General features: G+C 40.6%; 1 protein-coding gene across 50 annotated transcripts in view; it reads left to right on the top strand.

Moving 5' to 3' along the window:
* MAP4 (microtubule associated protein 4) overlaps window positions 1-21,792 on the top strand; it is a 233,577-nt gene that overhangs the window by 83,919 nt on the left and 127,866 nt on the right. For all 50 annotated transcript variants that reach the window (XM_055382294.2, XM_055382293.2, XM_055382296.2 and 47 more), the window contains one exon: window positions 3,740-3,981. In XM_055382294.2, coding sequence (XP_055238269.1) covers window positions 3,759-3,981 — 223 coding nt within the window. In that variant the 5' untranslated portion in view covers window positions 3,740-3,758. Of the gene's footprint in view, window positions 1-3,739; window positions 3,982-21,792 lie in introns of those variants that run through there.

The following is a 21,792-nucleotide window of genomic DNA, read 5'->3' as shown; positions in this document are numbered from 1 at the left end:
AGCCTCTGTACCCTATTTATTTTTTATTTTTATTTTTAAAAATTTTTTGAGACAGGGTCTCACTCTGTCACCCAGGCTGGAGTACAGTGGTGCCATCACAATCATGGCTCACTGCAGTCTTAAACTCCCGGGTTCAAGCGATTGTGACACTTCAGCTTCCTGAGTAGCTAGGACTATAGGTGTATGCCACTGTGCCCAGCTAATTTTTTTTTAGTTTTTGTAGAGGCAGGGTCTCAGTATATTGCCTAGCTGGTCTTGAATTCCTAGTCTCATGTAATCCTCCCACCTCAGCCTCTGAAAGTGCTGGGATTACAGGTGTGAACCACCACGCCTGGCTCAGAGTGTGATTTTTTTTTTCTTTTTTTTTTTTTTTTTTGAGACTAGAGTCTTGCTCTGTCACCCAGGCTAGAGTGCAGTGATGCAATCGTGGCTCCACACCTGGAGTTGTGGTGGCTATTCACAGACGTGATCATTGCACACTATAGCTTGGAACTCCTAGTCACAATCTCCCTGCCCCAGCCTCCTGAAAGTCTAGAACTACAGGTGCATGCCACCACACCTGGGTCACACGTATCTTTTGACATTTTTTGAGACCTAAATGAACTTAATCAAATTCCAAGTAGTACGATGACAGAGTCGCATGAACCTGGGAGGTGGAGGTTCCGGTGAGCTGAGATGGTGCGGTTGCACTTCAACCTGGGCAACAAGAATGAAACTCTGTCTGAAAAAAATAAAAAATAAAAAGATATGATTTAGGAACTCATTAGTATAGTCACAGGAAATTTAAATATCACATTTGCTTTAAGAAAAGTAAGCAGGCTGGGCGCAGGGGCTCACACCTGTAATCCTGGCACTTTGGGAGGCTGAGGTGGGTGGATCACTTTGAGGTCAGGAGTTCGAGACCAGCCTAACCAACATGGTGGCACCCTGTCTCTACTAAAAATGCAAAAATTAGCTGGGCGTGGCAGTGCGTACCTGTAATCCCAGCTACTAGAGAGGCTGAGGCAGGAGGATCACTTGAATCTGGGAGATCGAGGTTGCAGTGAGGCGAGACTCCGCCTCAAAAAGAAAAGAAATCAGAGAAACAGCTCTTTCTACTACATTTTTGTATAATGGTACTATCTAGAATTTGAAAAGATAATCATTTAAAATTATTGATGAGGAATTAAGGTTGTTATTTCAAATAGGAAAACTCATAAAATTAGGCACATGGAAGAAGGCTTAAATTTATTTGAAATTTTTAGATTTTATTTGGAAGTCTATATAAATATAATTGATTATTTAGTATCTTTCCAAATCTTGGTATTGTATTTTTTTCTTAGATAATATAAAGAATATGTAATGAATGTTTTCACTAAGCTCCATATAGGTAGAGACAAACTATCTCCAGCATTCCCAGTACTGAACACATACTATCTTTTTTTTCTAGACACTTGCCTAGAAGATGTAGATCTTGCCCCTGGCCTTAATTATCCTGTCTGTACTTATTTGGGTATCGGATCTTGATTCTTAAGCCTCTGTGCCACCACTCTAATATATAGCAACACCCTTTGCTTGTTGGATTTGGGAATTGGGGGTACGATGACTTCTGATTTTTCAGGGTCTGGAAGTATTTGCTTTGTACATGTTTTGTAATCATGGTAGCCTCACAGCATGTAAGTGGGAGGAGAGGAGTGTGTGGGAACAAAGATGAAGATAAAATAGGAAGGAAGGAAGATAGGACCATATTCCTTGCTTTAATTCTATTTCTTTTTCCTAAGTACATTTGTTGGAGAGAGGTAGATGGTGGAGAAGAGCTTGAAAGGAAAGCCTGACAATTAAGTGGCTTGAATCATAGTATATTTTGACTTTTTCAAGTTTGAGTTGGAGAAAGACTGTGTATTAGTTGAGATTCTTCCATTGTAAACAACAGAAATAGATTGGCTAAATTAGGCAAAAGAAAGATGAAGGCCGCTCACTTAGACTTGAAGTAGTCAACCAGGGCAACTAAATAGCTGTCACTCATGGACTTTTCTTCCAGTGTGTAGTCAATAAATGATCCTTTCCAACTGTCTTCTTCTTGACTTCTGATTGACCCAACTCTAATCATGTCCCAAACCCTATAGGGGTAGGGATTGGTTTGTATTAGGGGAGATAGGAAGAATAGATTTCTGGACAAACACAAGTAGTAGCCATTACACTGTGCAACTAAGGATCTGTTTGACTTGTATTTACCTTGTCAACAACATAGCTTATATGTCAACTTATCCTATGGAGTCTCTTGGAGTTTCTGTTAGACTTTTTGAAAGCAGGCGTAGTACCTTGCACACTTTATTTCCTATTATGCCCTGCATTTGAATGGTGCTCAATTTATTGCAGTCCTTTGGCTCTTTTTTTTTTTTTTTGATGGGGGAGTCGGAGTCTTACTCTGTCGCCCATGCTGGAGTGCAGTGGCGCAACCTCGGTTCACTGCAGCCTCCATCTCCCGGGTTCAAGTGATTCTCGTACCTCAGCCTCACAAGTAGCTGGGATTATAGGTGTCCACCACCATGCCTTGCTAATTTTTGTATTTTTAGTAGAGATGGGGTTTCACCATGTTGGCCAGGCTGGTCTTGAACTCCTGGTCTCAAGTGATCCTCCTGCCTTGGCCTCCCAAAGTGCTGGGATTACAGGTGTGAGCCACTGCACCTGGCCCCTTTGGCTCTTTTTACTACATTATTTCTGTATTTTCTAGGCTATTCACCTATGGTTTGCTTATAGATTTACTTTTTTTTTTTTAACTTTATTTTAGGTTCAAGGGTATATGTGAAGGTTTGTTGCATAGGTAAACACATGTCACAAGGGTTTGTTGTACAGATTATTTCAATTAAGTCTAGTACCCAGTAGTTATCTTTTCTGCTCCTTTCCCTCCTCCCACCCTCCACCCCCCAGGAGACCCCAGTGTCCGCAGTTTCCTTCTTTGTATTCATAAGTTCTCATCATTTAGCTTCCACTTACAAGTGAGAACATGTGGTATTTGGTTTTCTGTTCCTGCGTCAGTTTGCTGCGGATAATATCCTCCTGCTTCCCATCTATGTTCCCACAAAGGACATGATCTCGTTCTTTTTTATGGCTGCCAGTAGATTTACTTCTTAACTGCAGATTATGTAATTAAGAAGCTGGTAGTCTGTAAAAATGGTAATATACGTGACTACAGAGAGGGACCATCTCCCTTAGCTAATTGAGGGAAACGTGTCTTTTTTTTTTTTTTTTTTGTGCTGGCAGGGCTAAGTAGTTTGGTTGACAGGACTATCCACAAATGATTCATGAAGAAGCAGGTACTCACTCCAAGATAAGATCCATACTCACAGTCTTTGGTCAAGAAAGTTGATTTCATTTGTCTGATAGTAATGTAACTATGTAAAGACCTGATTTGAATCTTACTGGCTATAGCTTTGGATATGTTGATTGTGGGGTTTTTTTACACCTCACTTTTCTTATAAATAGAAAGGACACAATTGCAATTGCTTTGTCCTGCCACCACCACCTCCCTCCACCCCCAGAAATGTGAGAGAAGAGTAACTAGCAGTGAGTTACCTTGGGTCAGACTGTCCATTTCTTAGCTTTATTTTTCTCATCTTTCAAATGAGGGAACCTCTTCTAGCTGTAAAATCTTAGATTTTGATTCTTTTGTTTGTTTCAAACAATTGACAAGAGTTTCTAGAAATGTTTTTCCTTTTGCAGTGCTCATTACATGAAAGATCTTTTTCCTCTTCACCAGGCAGTTGCAGCGGTGCAGAATGGCTGACCTCAGTCTTGCAGATGCATTAACAGAGCCATCTCCAGACATTGAGGGAGAGATAAAGCGGGACTTCATTGCCACACTAGAGGCAGAGGCCTTTGATGATGTTGTGGGAGAAACTGTTGGAAAAACAGACTATATTCCTCTCCTGGATGTTGATGAGAAAACCGGGAACTCAGAGTCAAAGAAGAAACCGTGCTCAGAAACTAGCCAGATTGAAGGTAAGTATTTAAACCAGGCTGCTTATATATGTTCAGAAAGCAGGTTATGCCTTTGGTCGTAATCTTGGAAACTGAGAATTGAGCTGAGTTTTTTTAGTGTAGGCTAGTAACTTTATGTTTCTTTGTTAGATACCGAGAAGGTAGACTTACCACCTTTTGAGTGAGCGTTCATGAGTCTGTGGATGACTTTTAACCCTAATGTTTCTTCTCTAATGTTTCAACAACCATATAATCTTCTTCTTAATTTCCTAAATTAAACTGTCTACTGTGCCTTTTCTCTGAAAGTAGCTTTGAAAAGTTAAATAAAATTCTGCGGTTATATCAGAACTTCATTTAGACTGGAATCAGATGCCATTTGTTGTCTTTGGGGTCATCCCAGCTCAGGATTAAAGCATAATTAACGCCTTTAAGAGAAATTTGCCATTTTCCTGGGTCAGATGTGCTAATAATTGGTTGAGTATTTTTGTATCTGTGTTCATGAGGGAGTTGGTCTGTAGTTTCCTCATAATGTCTTCTGTCCAGTTTTAGAATTGAGGTCACGCCGACTTCATAAAATGAATTGGGAAGTGTTCCCTTCTTTCTCGTTTCTAGAATAGTTTGCATAGAATTGATATTTTTTCTTCTTTTCAGTGTTTGATAGAATTCATCAATAAAGCTGTCTGGGCCTGGAATTTTCTGTCAGATTTTTAAACTAGGAATTTAGTTTCTTTCAGAGATCATAGAACTATTCCAGTTATCTGTTTCTTAAGTTAGCTTTGGTAGTTTGTATCTTTCAAGGAATTCCTTGGTCCCTTTCCTGGCATAAATGTTGCAGATTAATGGAGATATGCTTTTAATGTCTGTAGGATCTATTATGTCCCCTCTTTCATTTCTTATATTAGTCATTTGTGATGTTTCTTTCTTTCTTTTTTTGATAAGTCTAGGTAGAGGTTTATCAATTGTATTGAAAGATCCAGCTTTTGGTTTCATTAATTATTTTTCTATTGTCTTTCTGTTTTTAATTTCTTCTCATATCTTTATTTTTTCCTTCTGTTTACTTAAGTTGATTTATTCTTTTTCTGGTTTCTTAAGGTGACAGCTTAAATCAGGTTTTGATCTGAGACATTTCTTTTCTAATGTAATTACTTAATGTTATAAATTACCCTCTAATCACCATTTTAGCTGTGTCCCATGGATTTTGATATGTTGTATTTTTATTTTCATTCATTTAAAAATATTTAAAAATATTTCCTTTGTGAATTCCTCTTTGTGTCTGCCTTTAAGATTTTATCTTTTTTTTTTTTTTTTCCCTAGCAGTTTAAATATGTTGTGTTTAGATGATATTTTGGAATTTTTCTTCTTGGGCTTCTCTGAGCTTCTTGATCTGTGCTTTTGAAGTGGTTAAGTCTGGGAAATTTTTGGCCATTATCTTTTAAAATATTTCTTCTGCCCCATTCTTTTTCTTTTCTCCTTCTGGGATTCCAATTATATTGTTGTTAAATTGTTGGATAGTGTCCTGTATCTCTTGGATGCATTGTTAGTTTTTTTCTCTCTTTATTTCTGTTTGTGTTTTACTTCGAGTACTTTCTTTTGACCTATCTTCCAATTCCCTGATTCTTTTCATAGTTATGTTGAATCTAATGATGAGCTTTCAGTGGCATTATCTACTTTAGCATTTTTTATGTTTTTAATTTCTAGCATTTCTGTTTGCCTCTCTTATAAGCTTCCTTATTTCTGTCAAAATTTCCCATCTGTTCACATATGTTTTCCACCTTTTCTACTGTAGACTTTAACATATTAATCATAGTTGTTTTAAATCTCTGTGTGATAATTTGAAAATCTGGGTCATCTCTCAGTCTGATTGCTGTGTGTGTGTGTGTGTGTGTGTGTGTGTGTCTGTCTGTCTTAGTTTTTGATTGAATGCTGGATCTCACATGTAAAATAGTAGGCTGAGGCCAAAAGGTATTATGGTTGGAAACAGGCATGTCTCTTGGGTTTAGTCATTTTAACAGGAGCTGAGCTAGTTTTGGGTTTTGTCATTACCGTAATTGCCTTCAGTGTACTACTGTCTTCAATCCCTTTAATTCTGTGCTTAGAGTGGGGACTGAGGCCCTGGAAGGTATTTCTTTAATGTGCTTGCTCCACTCTTTCAGCCTTCCCTGTGTACCCGTGCCTCAGAGGGGTCCTTGTCCATGCTCTTTTCTCTCTTATCGGAAGAGTTCTAGCCAGGTGGCAGGCAGAGTTTGTTTTTTTATTGTCCCATTTTGTGCTTAATCCTGTGCTTAATCTCACGGTTTGGGTCTTTCTCAACGTTATTATCCTTCTCACAGTAGTAGCGTCTTCTCGTGGTATTGGTGTAGGATCCTGGATGAGGAGTTTTTTTTGCTCCTCTCTCAGGTTTATAAAGTATGTTTCTATTACTCTTTCCCTAGCTACAGCCGGTCTTCTTGTGTGCTCTGGGGTTGACAGGGTTTGTACTCCTTCCCCAGGAGAGAAAGATCCCAGTGGGAGGGGTTCATGCTTTTCCCTTAATGGTGGTGGCCTTCTCGAGGTCTGTACCACAGAGGGAGGCTCTGTCTGGTCCCTCACCCTGCTTCCAGTCTTTCCTGTGAGCATGCGGCAGACATCTGTGAAGACAATCCTGCAAATGAGTGTGAATTCCCTTTGTGTCTGTGGATTTGAGGGGCCCTATAGTCTCATGCTAGCCTTCATTTACCTTTGACAAATCACTACAATTTTTACTTGAATTTTTCTTACCTGCTTGTAGGGTACCCAGTGTCTCTTCTGCACATGCTCTGACACAGGAGAGCTGGTGTTCACCTCCCATATTTCCTGGAGGGGCTTGTTTTTCTTTGGATTTCATACTACTAGGTAGCTTTCCAATTAATTCAAGTTTTTTGTAGTTGATCTGGCTGTTTCTTGTTGTTAGGGTGGGAGTGACGTTGCTTTTGACTTTCTACAGCCTAAGTGGAAGAGGAAAACCTGCTTCCTTAATATATGTTTAATTTGTGTGTTGGGGGGGGCAGACCACAACTCATTTAAAAAAGTACTGAGAGTTTAAGATCTAATTATATCCATATAAATATTTACTCCAGACCAGGTGCAGTGGCTCACGCCTTTAATCCCAGCACTTTGGGAGACCAAGGCAGGTGGCTCACCTGAGGTCAGGAGTTTGAGACCAGCCTGGCCAACATGGTGAAACCACACCTCTACTAAAAATACAAAAATTAGCCAGGGGTAATGGTGTGCACCTGTAATCCCAGGTACTCGGGAGGCTGAGGTACAAGAATCACTTGAACCTGGGAGGCGGAGGTGGCAGTGAGTGGAGAGCGTGCCACTGCACTCCAGCCTGGGCGAGAGAACGAGACTCTGTCTCCAAAAAAAAAAAAAAAGAAAAAAAAGAAAAAAAAAGTTGCTGTCATTGCTTACAAAAGTATCTTGATGTTGCAGAAGCTTATGTTGAGAAGTAAAGTTCATATTTTATTTTTATCCAATTCAATTTTCCAGAAACTCATACATTTTTTGAACAGGCTAAAAAATACACGTGTACAAAATCCAATTGGTCCAAAGGGATGTACGGTAAAACGAATTCTCCCAATCCCTACACCCTAGCCAGACAGTTCTCCTTCCTGGAGTAACCACTCGCCAATTTCTGGAGTAGTCTTTCTGAGTTAATGAACTGTTTTTTTTTTTGTTGTTGTTGTTGTTGTTGTTTTTTTGAGATGGAGTCCCGCTGTATTGCGCAGGCTGGAGTGCAGTGGCACGATCTCTGCTCACTGCATCCTCCGCCTCCCAGGTTCAAGCGATCCCCCTGCCTCAACCCCCCAGTAGCTGGGATTACAGGCCTGCACCACCATGCCTGGCTAATTTTTGTATTTTTAGTAGAGATGGGGTTTCGCCGTGTTGGCCAGGCTGGTCTCAAACTCCTGACCTCAGGTGATCCACTTGCCTCGGCCTCCCAAAGTGCTGGGATTACAGGCATGAGCCACCATTTACATATCAAAAGTAGCAGGGAGGATTTGATTTTTTATAAATAAAATAATGTCTTAAAAACTTTCCTCCTCTTGGGCCAAGTTAATGTTACATGGATCAAATAACTCAAGATGAAGCACAAGAAAATCTACTGCTACCACCTCACTGTCCTTATCCACCTAGGCTCAGTCCCAGATGATGGAAACAATGCACAGTTAAAGGAAATTAGAAAATGAAAAGCAGCTAGCTTCTTTCACCTATGACTGATGAGGGTAAGTTAATGTTAGGATGGGAAGAGCATCTCAACCATGACTAGTTGCTACCATATTTACGTCTTATCATTCCTTTCTTCATACTAGGTTTTCTTTGTTTATGTTAGTCAGTCAAAGAACAAATGTCTCCACCATGCATTATGGATTAAGAGAGAATAGGCCGGGCGCGGTGGCTCACGCCTGTAATCCCAGCACTTTGGGAAGCCGAGGTGGGCAGATCACGAGGTCAGGAGATCGAGACCATCCTGGCTAACACGGTGAAACCCCGTCTCTACTAAAAATACAAAAAATTAGCCGGGCGTGGTAGTGGGCGCCTGTAGTCCCAGCTACTCGGGAGGCTGAGGCAGGAGAATGGCGTGAACCCGGGAGGTGGAGCTTGCAGTGAGCCGAGATCGCGCCACTGCACTCCAGCCTGGGCGACAAAGCAAGACTCCGTCTCAAAAAAAAAAAAAAGAGAATAGATTTTCCCGTTTTCCATTAAGGAATCCAAATTTTTTGGAGTAAATATTTGTTTTTCTTTTGTGCTGGGATTATAGGTGTGAGCCACCGTGCCTGGCTTTTTTACATTATTAAATGAAGAAAAATGAAGAAATGAAGAAAAATGGATGCCCTTTAAAGTTTTTTTTTGGTTTAAGTTTTTAATTTTTTGTTGCTACTAAAGATTTTTTTAAAGATTAGGAAACAAAAAAGAAGGAACCAAATCAGGACTGTTGTAAGTTGGTTGCCTAATGATTTCTCATCAAAACTGTCACAAATTATCTTTGTTGATGAAAGGAATGAACAGGAGCATTGTCCTGGTGGAGAAGGTCTCTCTGATGAAGCTTTCCTGGCTGTTTTTCTGCTAAAGCGTTGGCTGACTTTCTCAAAACACCCTCATAATAAGAAGATGTTGTCGTTCTTTGGCTCTCCAGAAAGTCAACAGACAAAGTGCTTTGAGCATCCTAAAAAACTCTTGTCTTTGCTCTTGACTGATCCACTTTTGCTTTGACTGCAGCACTTACGCCTCTTGGTAGCCATTGCTTTGATTGTGCTTTGTCTTTAGGATTATACTGGTAAAACCATATTTCATCTCCTGTTACAATTCTTCAAAGAAATGCTTCAGGATCTTGATCCCACTTGTTTAAAATTTACATCGAAAGCTCTGCTCTTTGCAGCTCATCTGGATGCAATCATTTTGGCACCAGTTTAGTGGAAAGTTTGCTCAATTTTAATTTATCAGCCAAAATTGTATAAACTGAACCAATTGAGATGTCTGTGGTATTGGCTATTGTTTCTGCTAATTGTCAATCCTCTTCAATTAGATCATTCTTTTTTCCTCTCAAATTGATATTGGTGGTCTGCCACGGTGGGCTTCATCTTCAACATCATCTCCTCCTCTATTTTTTTTCTTTTTTTGAGACAGGGTCTTACTACATTGCCCAAATTAGAGTACAGTGACTATTTACAGGTGTAACCATAGCACACTACAGCCTTGAACTCCTGGGCTCAAGTGATCCTCCTGTCTCAGCCTTCCAAGTAGCTGGGACTATAGGTGCGGACCACTGCATCTGGCTGATGTCTTAAAACAAGTTATTCATGTGTAAACTACTGATTTGTTTGGGGCATTGTCCCCATAAACTTTACACAAAGCATCAGTGATTTCACCATTCTTTCATCCAAGCTTCACCATAAATTTACCATTTGCTTTTGCTTCAATTTTAGCAGAATTCATGTTGCTTTGTTAGGGGCTCTTTTCAAACTGATGTTTTATCCTTTTTAGTGCTTCAAACTAGATCCTGTTCAGGCGTGTTATAACAAGTTAGTATGAGCTTTTTTTTTTTTTTTTTTTTTAAGATGGAGTGTCTCTCTGTCACCCAGGCTGGAGTGCGGTGGCACAGTCTCAGCTCACTGCAACCTCTACCTCCTGTGTTCAAGAGATTCTCCTGCCTCAGCCTCCTGAGTAGCTGGGCTTACAGGCACATGCTACCATGCCCAGCTAATTTTTGTATTTTTAGTAGAGATGGGGTTTCGCCATATTGGTCAGGCTGGAGTATGAATTATTTTGATGCAAAAAAACTCCCTTGAAATCCATGAATAATTTTTTCATAGAATGCATTTTCCACGAACTTGTTGAAGATACCGTGTTTAAAGTTTATAATTATAGCTGGGCGTGGTAGTGTGCGCCTGTAGTCCGAGCTACACAGGAAGCTGAGGTAGGAGGCAATCACTTGAGCCCCAGAGGTCGAGGCTGCAGTGAGCCATAATAGCACCACTGTGCTGCAGCCTGGATGACAGAGAGAGACCCCGTCTCTAAAAATAATAATAATAATAAAGTTTATAATTATGATAGGTTGTAAATTACTACATTTTTTCCATACCAGCTTCCTAAAAGTTGTAGAAGTCTTAACTTAAAGGAAGGGGTGATGGCTGTTTGGAGACATCAAATAAGAAAAACGAAGGAAGCCGCCTTATTTAGTCTTGTAGAAATCTGGTGCAATTAGTGAGTTCTTTATGAATGGAGACTTCTCTGCTGTGGGTCTGATTTTTATACATTATCGGACTGACGGTTTTTGCCATAATGACAGGTTTCATATTTGTGTTTTTCCTGGAGAACATTCTAAACAAGATGTTCTTCTGAATACGTCTTTAGAAGTGATGGAAGGGCCCTAGACTTCATTAATGTTTTATTATACATCTAACTTTAAGTTTGATTTTGTTCTTAGATGAGGTTCAGTAAACTACTGCTGATTGCTGACACTTTTTTTTTTTTTTTTTGAAGACAGGGTCTTACTGGGCGCGGTGGTTCACGCCTATAATCCCAGCACTTTGGGAGGCTGAGGCGGGTGGATCACCTGAGGTCAGGAGTTCGAGACCAGCCTGGTTAACATGGTGAAACCGTGTCTCTACTAAAAACACAAAAAAATTAGCTGGGCGTGGTGGTGGGCACCTGTAATCCTAGCTACTCAGGAGGCTGAGGCAAGAGTAATCACTTGAACCCGGGAGGCAGAGGTTGCTGTGAGCCGAGATTGTGCCATTGTTGCACTCCAGCCTGGGCAACAAGAGCGAAACTCCGTCTCAAAAAAAGAAGAAAAGACAGGTTCTTTCCATGTCGCCTAGGCTGGAGTGCAGTGGCACAATCATAGCTTACTGCAACATCTAATGTAACTCCTGGGCTCAAACGTTCCTCCTGCCTCAGTCTCCTGAATAGCTTGGACTACAGGTGCGTGTGCCTTGCTTATCCTTTTATTTTTATAGTGACAGTCTGACTATGTTCCTCTGGCTGGTCTGGAACTCATGGCCTCAAGTGATCCTCCTGCCTTAGCCTCCCAAAGCACTGGGATTACAGGTGTGAGCCACCACACCCAGCCTAGTGCTCTCGATATGTTCTTACAACAGACTTAGTTAGGCCAACCAGTGGAAGTTTATCAACCATTTTCTTGCCTCTAGATATAGAAGGGACGGTTGAGTAGGTTACACGTAATAGAACTCTTTGAACAATGGTGTTTTATTTCCTTTAATTCTTACATGTCCACCCTAATTGTCTTCAACTTATAAAATGAGAAGTAAGAAAGCAGGGTTGCTTTTATGGCATTTATGACAAAGTAGGAAAATTGCTTTTTTCTCTAAGTATGATTTCTGCCTTCATGCCTGGCAACACAAGAACCCCCCGACCTTTATTCCTTTTCTTTGGATCTACTATACTCATTTCCTTTTGCACTTCAACTTATTCTTGCTTCTACAAGTATTTTATCTTAGCATTGCCTGTGTAAACCATCTAAATACCAATACCTAGAAATAAAATTGGTGTCAAACTCTTCTTCTAAAATGCCTATCACCTTGGGAAACAATTCTCAAATACTTTTTCAGGATATGTGTACTACTTGTTTTGCACCATGGCTGTAATAAGAAAAAAAAGAAAAAGAAAATTATGTACTTCCTGACTTTTTTCCTTAAAAAATGGTGTTTTCCTTAATTGTTCATTATCAGCATTATATGGCCCTATTTTCTAGGCGAGGGAGACAAAAGATAGAAGCTTTCTCTTAGATGTGAATGACAAAGCAAACATCTGTGACTCTTATTCTTTCAGATGATCATCTAGCACAGTATTGACCCTCAGACACAAATAGCACATTTATGGAACAAGTCACTTAATTTTTCTGTTCTCTGTGTGATTAAATAGTTCTTCTTCTGAAGTCGAGAAAATGCTTTCTCCTCAACATTCCGTAAGGCCTTTGAAGCTAAAAGCTTATTCCCATAGAATAAGAAGTTAACATAGGGCAATGGCCTGGCTAAGTTTTTTTTGCATTTTTAGTAAAGACAAGGTCTGACTGTGTTGCCTGGACTGGACTGGTTTTGAACTGCTGGGCTCAAGTGATCCTCCTGCCTTGACTTCCCATAGTGCTGGGATTACAGGTGGGAGACACTGTACCCTGCCACACACCAGCAGTCTGTTTTAACAAGCCATAATAGGTGACTTGGATACACATGCATGATTGAGAAACACTAATCCATGGAAAAGGGCCTAAGTGACAACTATTAAGAGATACTACAGAATTTCTCCTTAATAGATTGGTACTTTCTTTTGCAGAAAATTGCAACCAGCTTAATTGGCCAGTAGAGGGCAGTGTTGGCATGGGTCTGACAGCACCAGAGGGTTCCCTTGCCTTGAGACCTGGCTGTTTTGCCCAAGGCTGACTCACAGCACACATGCCTTCTCAGGTTCTTGCTACTTCTCTGCCAAGCTGATTTGCCTGCTGTGGGAATCTGACATCTCCTGGGGAGAGGGAATCAACAAAATAAAGTAAATTTGAATATCTTTATATCTCAGAGAATGTGATTAGTTCCTAAAAAAAAAGTTTGCTATTTTCGATGCTGTGTGTATTTCACTGAGAAGGTTTTCATTTCATGAAATGGGGGTTCTCTGGGGAAGTCAGTCAGTGAGAAAACACAGTATAGCATCTTTTGAATTAGGACTTGTCCAGTAATGTGCAGTATGATTAGGGTCCAGTATGTCTTATCTGGCAGGGAAATATACAAGCCTTTTTTCTACTTGTCAACCTTATTGTTTTTAGTGTTGTTATGTTGTTTTTATTCTCTCCTGGGCTTATATTTTTAGATTGTGAGGTGTTGTATGTATAGTAGAATCCAGCTTCTCTTCTTCCTTTCTAACCTCTTCTTGCTTTCATTTTATTTTATTCTAGTAAAGTTTCTTGATCAGCCTACAGTTATTCTATAGGTGGTTGATAGATAAATTTACAGTTGGTCAACATATAGTTAATAACAGTGAGAATAACAATAGCTAATAACAGTGAGAATAACAATTACTATTTAGCACTGTACAGTTGACATCCTGTATTACTGCATTTAGTCCCACTTCCCAGGTGAAGCTTAAGTATTAGAAATGAGAAGTTTGCGTTTGATCATTTAGTTAATAATGACAGCACAACCTGAACCCAGATCTTCTCATCTCACTTTTATTTTTATTAAACAATTAAAACAATATTTTTTAAATAGAGATGTGGTCTTGCTATATTGCCCAGGTTGGTCTCGAACTCCTGGCCTCAAGCAGCCCTTCCGCCTAGGCCTCCCAAAGTGCTGGGATTACAGACGTGAGCTACCGGATCTTCTCATTTTAAACCCCTGTTCTGGCTGGGCATGGTGGCTCATGCCTGTAATCCCCAGCACTTTGAGAGGCTGAAGCAGGCAGATCACGAAGTCAGGAGTTCGAGACCAGCCTGATCAACATGGTGGAATCTCATCTCTACTAAAAATACAAAAAATTAGCCAGGCGTGGTGGTGCGCACCAATAATCCCAGCTACGCAGGGGGCTGAGGCAAGAGAGTCTTGAACCCAGAAGATGGAGGTTGCAGTGAGCCAAGATCGTGCCACTGCATTCCAGCCTGGGCGACAGCGAGACTCCGTCTCAAAAAATAAATAAGTAAAATAAACCCCTGTTCTTTCTGTGAAACTATACCTTTTTCATGAACACATACTTTCTACTTGATCTAGTATCTCACTGATAGTTTTTAAAAACTAAAAATCCATTTTTTAAATTCAAATAGAATTATTAGACGTATGTTCAGGAAATGTAAAATAATCTTGCTTCATTTCAATACAGAGCACAAACTGAGGGACTCTGCCACTAATTCACATGAGTTTGTAAAATATTTCACTTTCCTAGACAACTGTTTCACATCTACTCCCTGAAACTTCTGGCACTTGCTCTCCTGTTCATATTCATAAGTCATATTCATAAATTAATTGGCTTAATCAGAACAGAACTTCCACATGGTCCCACCACATATTTCCTCCTCACCCATGTTCATCTATGCCCTTATTGTCTGCTGTTTTTCTATTATGGGTGAACTGTTCATGCTGTCACTCAGGCCACTGCTGTCACAGTTATCTCTTCTGTCTCCTGCATCATCAGTTCCTTTCTTTCAATTGGGTCATTTACCAGCATCAAACATACTATAATTTTTTTATCATTAAAAAAAAAAATCCTGTCTGAATCTCACATCCATCTCATCTATCTTTTTGCTTTGCTTTCTTTTTTTTTTTTGAGACGGAGTCTTGCTATGTCACCCAGGCTGGAGTGCAGTGGCGCAATCTTGGCTCACTGCAAGCTCCGTCTCCTGGGTTCACGCCATTCTCCTGCCTCAGCCTCCTGAGTAGCTGGGACTACAGGCGTGTGCCGCCACGCCCAGCTAATTTTTTGTATTTTTAGTAGAGACGGGGTTTCACCGTGTTAGCCAGGATGGTCTCAATCTCCTGACCTCGTGATCTGCCCACCTCGGCTTCCCAAAGTGCTGGGATTACAGGCGTGAGCCACCGTGCCCGGCCTGCCTTCTTTTAAAGAGACGTATCTACTACCTGTTACCAATTCCTTTCCTTCCATTTCCTCTTGAATTCACTCTCATCAGACTTTAACATATGCGTGACCCCAAAACTTCTCTTACCTAAAGTATAAGGCCTTGATGTTGCCAAGGACAAATCCAGTATTACTCCAGGGGTTTTGCCTGAGCAACTGAAAGGAAAGAATTGCCATCATCTGAGATGGGGAAAGCTACAGAAGGAGTAGGATTTGAAGGGAAGAGAAGAAATTTAGCTTGGGATATGTTCACATTGAGTTACCTGCTAGTCATCGAAATGGAGAAGATGGATAGACAGATAAGGAGTCCGGAGATCGGAGGACGGTTCTGGGCTGGAGGTTGATGTTACATAAAGCTTTTGCTAGAGTTGTTGTTCTAAAATCCTTTAAGATTGGATTTAGATGTAACTTTCCAGAACATTCCCTGACTTCTGTTCCCTTTCCCTTCTAGACCTCCCACTACCCCCACACCCTGCCAGCCTTTCTTTTCATCTTCCTCTTGGTAAGTGCTTTTCTTCCCTGAACTTTCCTCTTTCCTCTGTGGTACTTGTAAGATCATAATTAAGCTATTTGTTTTCTTACATTTATTAACATGCTCTAGCACAGGAATAATATTTTGTTTACTACCATATTTCATGGAGAATGACACATTTAGCAAAAGCAGGATGGCACAGCATAATCAAAGTTTACTAGCGACCTCAAGTTTCTCAGGGTTAAGAAATCAAAGGTTACAGTGACAAGTGACCGGAGAGAATCATGGAGAAGCAGATCAAGTGAAATTATGAAGAATCTCATGGTTTGTGAGAAACTGAGGGCTCAGGGGTACTGAGAAACCTGGCCAGATCTGCATTAGAGATCACTGCTCTTGGCACATGATAGATGTGTAATCATTGCTTATTACACTGAATTGAAATGGTTTTTGTTTGTCAGTTTATTCAGGTTTGGGTTGTCTTAATGTACAGACTAACTAACAATTGTGTCTCCAAAATGGTAGATATTTATTTAGGGTAGGCGTACTTGGTCTAATCCTAAACCCTCTTAATAGTCTCATGATCGTATTTAGGGAAGTTTATATATATGCATAAAAAATTAGTGTGACATTTTTGCAAAAATAGTTATTTTCTGACTTTGATTTGAAAACAGACTTTTATCTCATAACTAATAGTTCTTTTTGGGGAAAAAAAATATCGTACCAAAATGTATAGTTCATAATAATAGTGCCCTGGTCTGAAAGAAAAGCAGGGGGTCGGGACCCGGGGGCTCAAGCCTGTAATCTCAGCACTTGGGAGGCCGAGGCAGATGGATCGCCTGAGGTCAGGAGTTTGAGACCAGCCTGGCCAACATGGCAAAACCCCGCCTCTACTAAAAATACAAAAATTAGCCAGGTGTGGTGGCGTGCGCCTGTAATCCCGGCTGCTCAGGAGGCTGAGAAACAAGAATTGCTTGAACCCAGGAGGTGGAGTTTGCAGTGAGCTGAGATTGTGCCACTGCACTCCAGCCTGGGCGACAGAGTGACTCCATCTCAAAAAAAACAAAAAACAAAACAACAAAAAAAACACTTCATTGCTAAAAATATTCTGCAAGCAAGCCAGGATGGTGGTATGTACCTGTAGCCCCGCCCGAGCTACTTAATAGGAAGGAGGATTGCTTAAGCCTAGGAGTTTGAGTCCAGCCTGGGTAACATAGCAAGACCCCAAAGACCCCATCTCTTAAATAATATTCTGCAAGCAAATGACTTTGTTAAACTTCACACTGCAAGAGAAGAGCCAAGAACCTACCATGTACCCTTTACTTGGATTTATCATTACTGTTTTGCATATTTGCTTTATCATTCTCGTTATATTTACATATAGTTCCTTCCCCTTGGATTATTTGAGAACAAACTGCAGAACTCACACCTCTTTACCCGAAGAACTAGGCATTAGCACATTACAAGAATACGATGATAGAGATCAGAAGTTAAATGCTGATGAGATATTCCTGTCTAATCCATGAACCTTATTTCATTGTCATCAGTTGTCCCAACAGATTAAACACATTCCTTTCTCATTTTTTTCTTCTTGTCTGCAATTAAACCTGGAATCACGTTAGTTTTCATGTCTCTTCAGTCTTCTTTAATTGGAACAGTTTCTCAACTCTTCTTTGTCTTTCATGACCTTAATATTTTGAATAGTATGGGCAAGTTATTTTTTAGAAGTCCCCTAATTTGGGTTTGCCTGGCATTTCCTCATAATTAGATTCAAGTTCCACATTTTTGGCAGTAGTACTATGTAAATATGATGTGTCCTAAGTGCACCACATCAGGAAGCACATGATGTCACTAAATCACATTATTGGTGATAATAACTTTCATCACTTGTTAGTGTCTGCCTGTTTTCTTTACTGTAATTTTTTTCCAATTAAAAAAAAGCATTTATTTAATTTATTTATTTAGAGACAGGGCCTTACTCTGTCACCCTAGCTGGAGTGCAGTGGCACAATCTTGGCTCCCTGCAGCCTTGACCTCCCCAGGCTCAAGCAGTCTTCCAGCCTCAGGCTCCCAAGTAGCTGGGACTGCAGGCATGCACCACCATGCCTGGTTAATTTTTTTTTTGACAAAGTCTTGCTCTGTTGCCCAGGCTGGTGTGCAATGGCACCATCTTGGCTCACTGCAACCTCCGCCTCCCAGGTTCAGGTGATCCTCCTGCCTCAGCCTCCCGAGTAGGTGGGATTACAGGCATGCACCACCATGCCTGGCTAATTTTTGTATTTTTAGTAGAGATGGGGTTTCACCACGTTGGCCAGGCTGGTCTCGAACTCCTGACCTCAGGTGATTCACCCACCTCTGCCTCCCAAAGTGCTGGGATTACAGGCGTGAGCCACCCCCCAGCCTAATTTTTATTTTTATTTTTTTATTTTTTTTTAGACGGGGTCTCACTTTGTCTCCCAGTCTGGAGGGCAGTGGCATGATCTCGGCTCACTGCAACCTCCGCCTCCTGGGTTCAAGTGATTCTCCTGCCTCAGCCTCCCGAGTAGCTGGGATTACAGGTGCGTGCCACCACACCTGGCTAATTTTTGTATCTTTATTAGAGACAGGTTTTCACCATATTGGCCAGGCTGGTCTCGAACTCCTGACCTCATGTGATCTGCCTGCCTCGGTCTCCCAAAGTGCTGGGATTACAGGTGTGAGCCACCACCCCTGGCCACCTGGTTAATTTGTGTATTTTTTTTTTATAGAGACAGGGTTTTGTGATGTTACCCAGGCTGGTCTTGAACTCCTGGGCTCAAGCCATCTGCTCTCCCCACCCTCCCAAAGTGCTAGGATTACAGGCATGAGCCACCACGCCCAGCCTCTTTACTGTAAAATTTATATTTTTCTCCTTGTAATGAATAAGTAATTTGTGAGGAGATATTTTGAGGCTATGTATGTATCCTATACCTAATCCAACTTTCACCTACTATTTTAGTATCTAAGCAAATAGCTTTTGAATAATTTTCTGGTTTCCAAGCCAGCTGAAATGTGTTCTGCTGCATCTTATATGAAAGTCACATTTTATGAATCAGAAATTCCCTTTTGCACATTTTAGGTCAAAAATACCAGGGAGGCCGGGCATGGTGACTCACACTTGTAATCCTAGCTCTTTGGGAGGCAGAGGCGGGAAGAGTACTTGAAGCCAGGAGTTTGATACCAGCCCCGGCAACACAGCAAGACTGCATCTCTACAAAGAAAAAAAAAATAAAAAATTAACTGGGTGTGGTGGTAGTCTTAACTACTCAGGAGGCTGAGGCAGGAGGAAAGGCAGGGAGAAAGTAAACAGGTGTGTGCAAATGAGACTTCCATTATGCATATTATTTGCAATTAAGTCTCATTATTTATGCCCTTCACTGAAAAAAAAAATTACCTTTAATTGCACAGATCATTTATAAAAAGACTGTTCAGGAATTATGCTCCAGAGCCCACGATGACAGAGATAGTGTGTCAGAGGGACACAGGAGTCAACTGAAAGAGTTCCCAATAGCCAACACTGGAAAAATTTGAGCAACAAAATAAATAAAGTAGCATTGAATTAAAGCTCAGTGGACGAGGCTGATCGTGGTGACTCACGCCTGTAGTCCCAGCTACTTGCGAGACTGAGGCAGGAGTATCACTTGAGCCCAGGAGTTTGAGACCAGCCTGAGCAACTTAGTGAGACCCTGTCTTTATAAAAATAGAATTGTCTGGGCGTGGTGGCTCATTCCTGTAATCCCAGCACTTTGGGAGGCCGAAGCAGGTGGATCACCTGAGGTCAGGAGTTAGAGACCAGCCTGGCCAACACGGTGAAATCCCGTTTCTACTAAAAATACAAAAAATTAGCCGGGCATGGTGGCACGCGCCTGTAGCCCCAGCTACTCAGGAGGCTGAGGCATGAGAATCGCTTGAACCTGGGAGGCAGAGGTTGCAGTGAGCTGAGATTGTGCCACTGCACTCCAGCCTGGATGACAGAGGGAGACTCCATCTCAAATAAATAAATAAATAAATAAGCCAGCTGTGGTGATGCACACCTGTTGTCCCCATATACTTGGGAGGCTGAGGGAGAAGGATCATTTGAACCCAGCATTTTGAGGTTACAGTGAGGTGTGATTATACCACTGCATTCCAGCCTGGGCAACAGAGCAAAACCCTCTTTCTTAAAAATTAAGTCAAAATCTTTGCCGGGTGCCATGGCTCACGCCTGTAATTCTATCACTTTGGGAGGCTGAGGCAGGCAGATCACTTGCGATCAGGAGTTTGACATCAGCCTGGCCAATATGGTGAAAACCTGTCCCTAATGAAGATTAAAAAATTAGCTGAGAGTGGTGGTGCACGCCTGTAGTCCCAGCTACCAGCTACTTGGGAGGTTGAGACAGGAGAATTGCTTGAACCCGGGAGACAGAGGTTGCAGTGAGCCAAGATTGCTCCACTGCACTCCAGTCTTGGCGATAGAGCTAGACTCTGTCTCAAACAAAAAACAAGGAACAGCTCCCTTCATTTTCATGTAATCTTATTTATTTCCTCAAGAAGGGTAGATCTTTTAAGACTTTATTCTTTGCAGTTACAAACATACAATAAAAAATTTAGTGGCTTTAGTTTCATACAAATGGAATCAAACCGTATGAATTTTAACTTGCTTTTTTAACTTTATTATCTTAGAAAACTTTCTGTCAGTATATATCAAGCTTTCTTTTTAACTTGGTCTAAAGTAGTGGTCTTAACTTTTGGTCACATACTCAGAATTCTGATAAACTCTGTCTCTTTGTACATTAAGTTTACATCTAAAATTTTGTAGCAAAAGTTTAGTTGTAAAACATGTAATTTTGAGAATGTTTTACTTTTGCCACATAAAATTAAGTTACCTCATTCTGCTAAATGTATCCAAATGCTTCTAAATATATAGCATTTTGGTTTCCATCATCTAGTTTAAAAATATACGAACAAGCTGTTCTTTATCATTGGAAATTTAAATTCTTCTTTTGAGTCCTTGAACTTTTATTTCCATAACATGTCTCAGACTTTTATCCTAATGTAATATATTTTTATGCTTAAAAGTTTTTTCTTGATTGTGCTAATATGTTTCTGCTACTAAATATGTATGTAAACTTAAATTTTAATTTTTAAAGTTCCTGTGACAAAGGTTCTGTGTTTTAACTTGGTCCAGAGGAAATTTATCAGTCTATCTCATGTATTATGTTTTTTTAAAATCTCCCTTCATTTTCACTTAATCCTATTTGTTTCCTCAAGAAGAGTAGAGACGGGCTTCGCTGTGTTGACCAGGCTGGTCTCGAATTCCTGGCCTCAAGTGAACCGCTCACCTTGGCTTCCCAAATTGCTGAGATTACAGGCGTGAGCCACTGTGCCTGGCCCACATAGGTTGTAATTTTTGATGTTATTACTATAAAAGTTGAATTTTATTGGAAATGCTTTTCTTATGAGATGATGGGGTCTGTTATTTTTCTCAAATCATGGGTCTGTGGATCAATATTTCTTTCTCTGATGAAATAGGATTGAGCAATTTTTCCTGTTTTTGTAGCTATCATAGTGAAGAAACCCTAATCACATAGGTAAATATATGGGAATAAAGCTTTTTTTTTTTTGGGAGATGGAGTCTTGCTCTGTCGCCCAGACTGGAGTGCAGTGGCGCGATCTCAGCTCACTGCAACCTCTGCCTCCCAGGTTCAAGCTATTCTTGTGCTTCAGCCTCTAGAGTAGTTGTGATTCACACGCCACTATGCCTGGCTAATTTTTTGGGGTTTCACCGCATTGGCCAGGCAGGTCTCGAACTCCTGACCTCAAGTGATCCACCTGCCTCAGCCTCCCAAAGTGCTGGGATTATAGGCTTGAGCCACTGCACCTGGCCAGATTCTTTTTATTATTATTATTTTTTATTAAGAGATAAGAACTATAGGCGTGTGCCACCACACCCAGCTTATTTATTTATTTATTTATTTATTTATTTATTTATTTATTTATTTATTTTTAGAGGTGGGGTCACACTATGTTGCCCAGGCTGGTCTCAAATTCCTGGACTCAAGACACCCCTCTGCCTTAGCCTCCCTAATAGCTGGGACTAGGGGCATACCCTAGGGTGTCTTGGCCTTTATCTATATTTAGCTATTAGATACCTGTTATCTTCCTGTATCGGTAACACGAAGTGCTCTCATTTCTTTTATTACTGTATACTATTTTACAATATTATAATGAATCTTTTGGTGGACATTTGTTGTTTTTAAGCAGTGCCATAA

This window comes from Gorilla gorilla, chromosome 2, assembly GCF_029281585.2.
Source record: "Gorilla gorilla gorilla isolate KB3781 chromosome 2, NHGRI_mGorGor1-v2.1_pri, whole genome shotgun sequence".
NCBI classification, from domain to species: Eukaryota; Metazoa; Chordata; class Mammalia; order Primates; family Hominidae; genus Gorilla; species Gorilla gorilla.
This window is presented reverse-complemented; position numbering and strand designations above follow the sequence as displayed.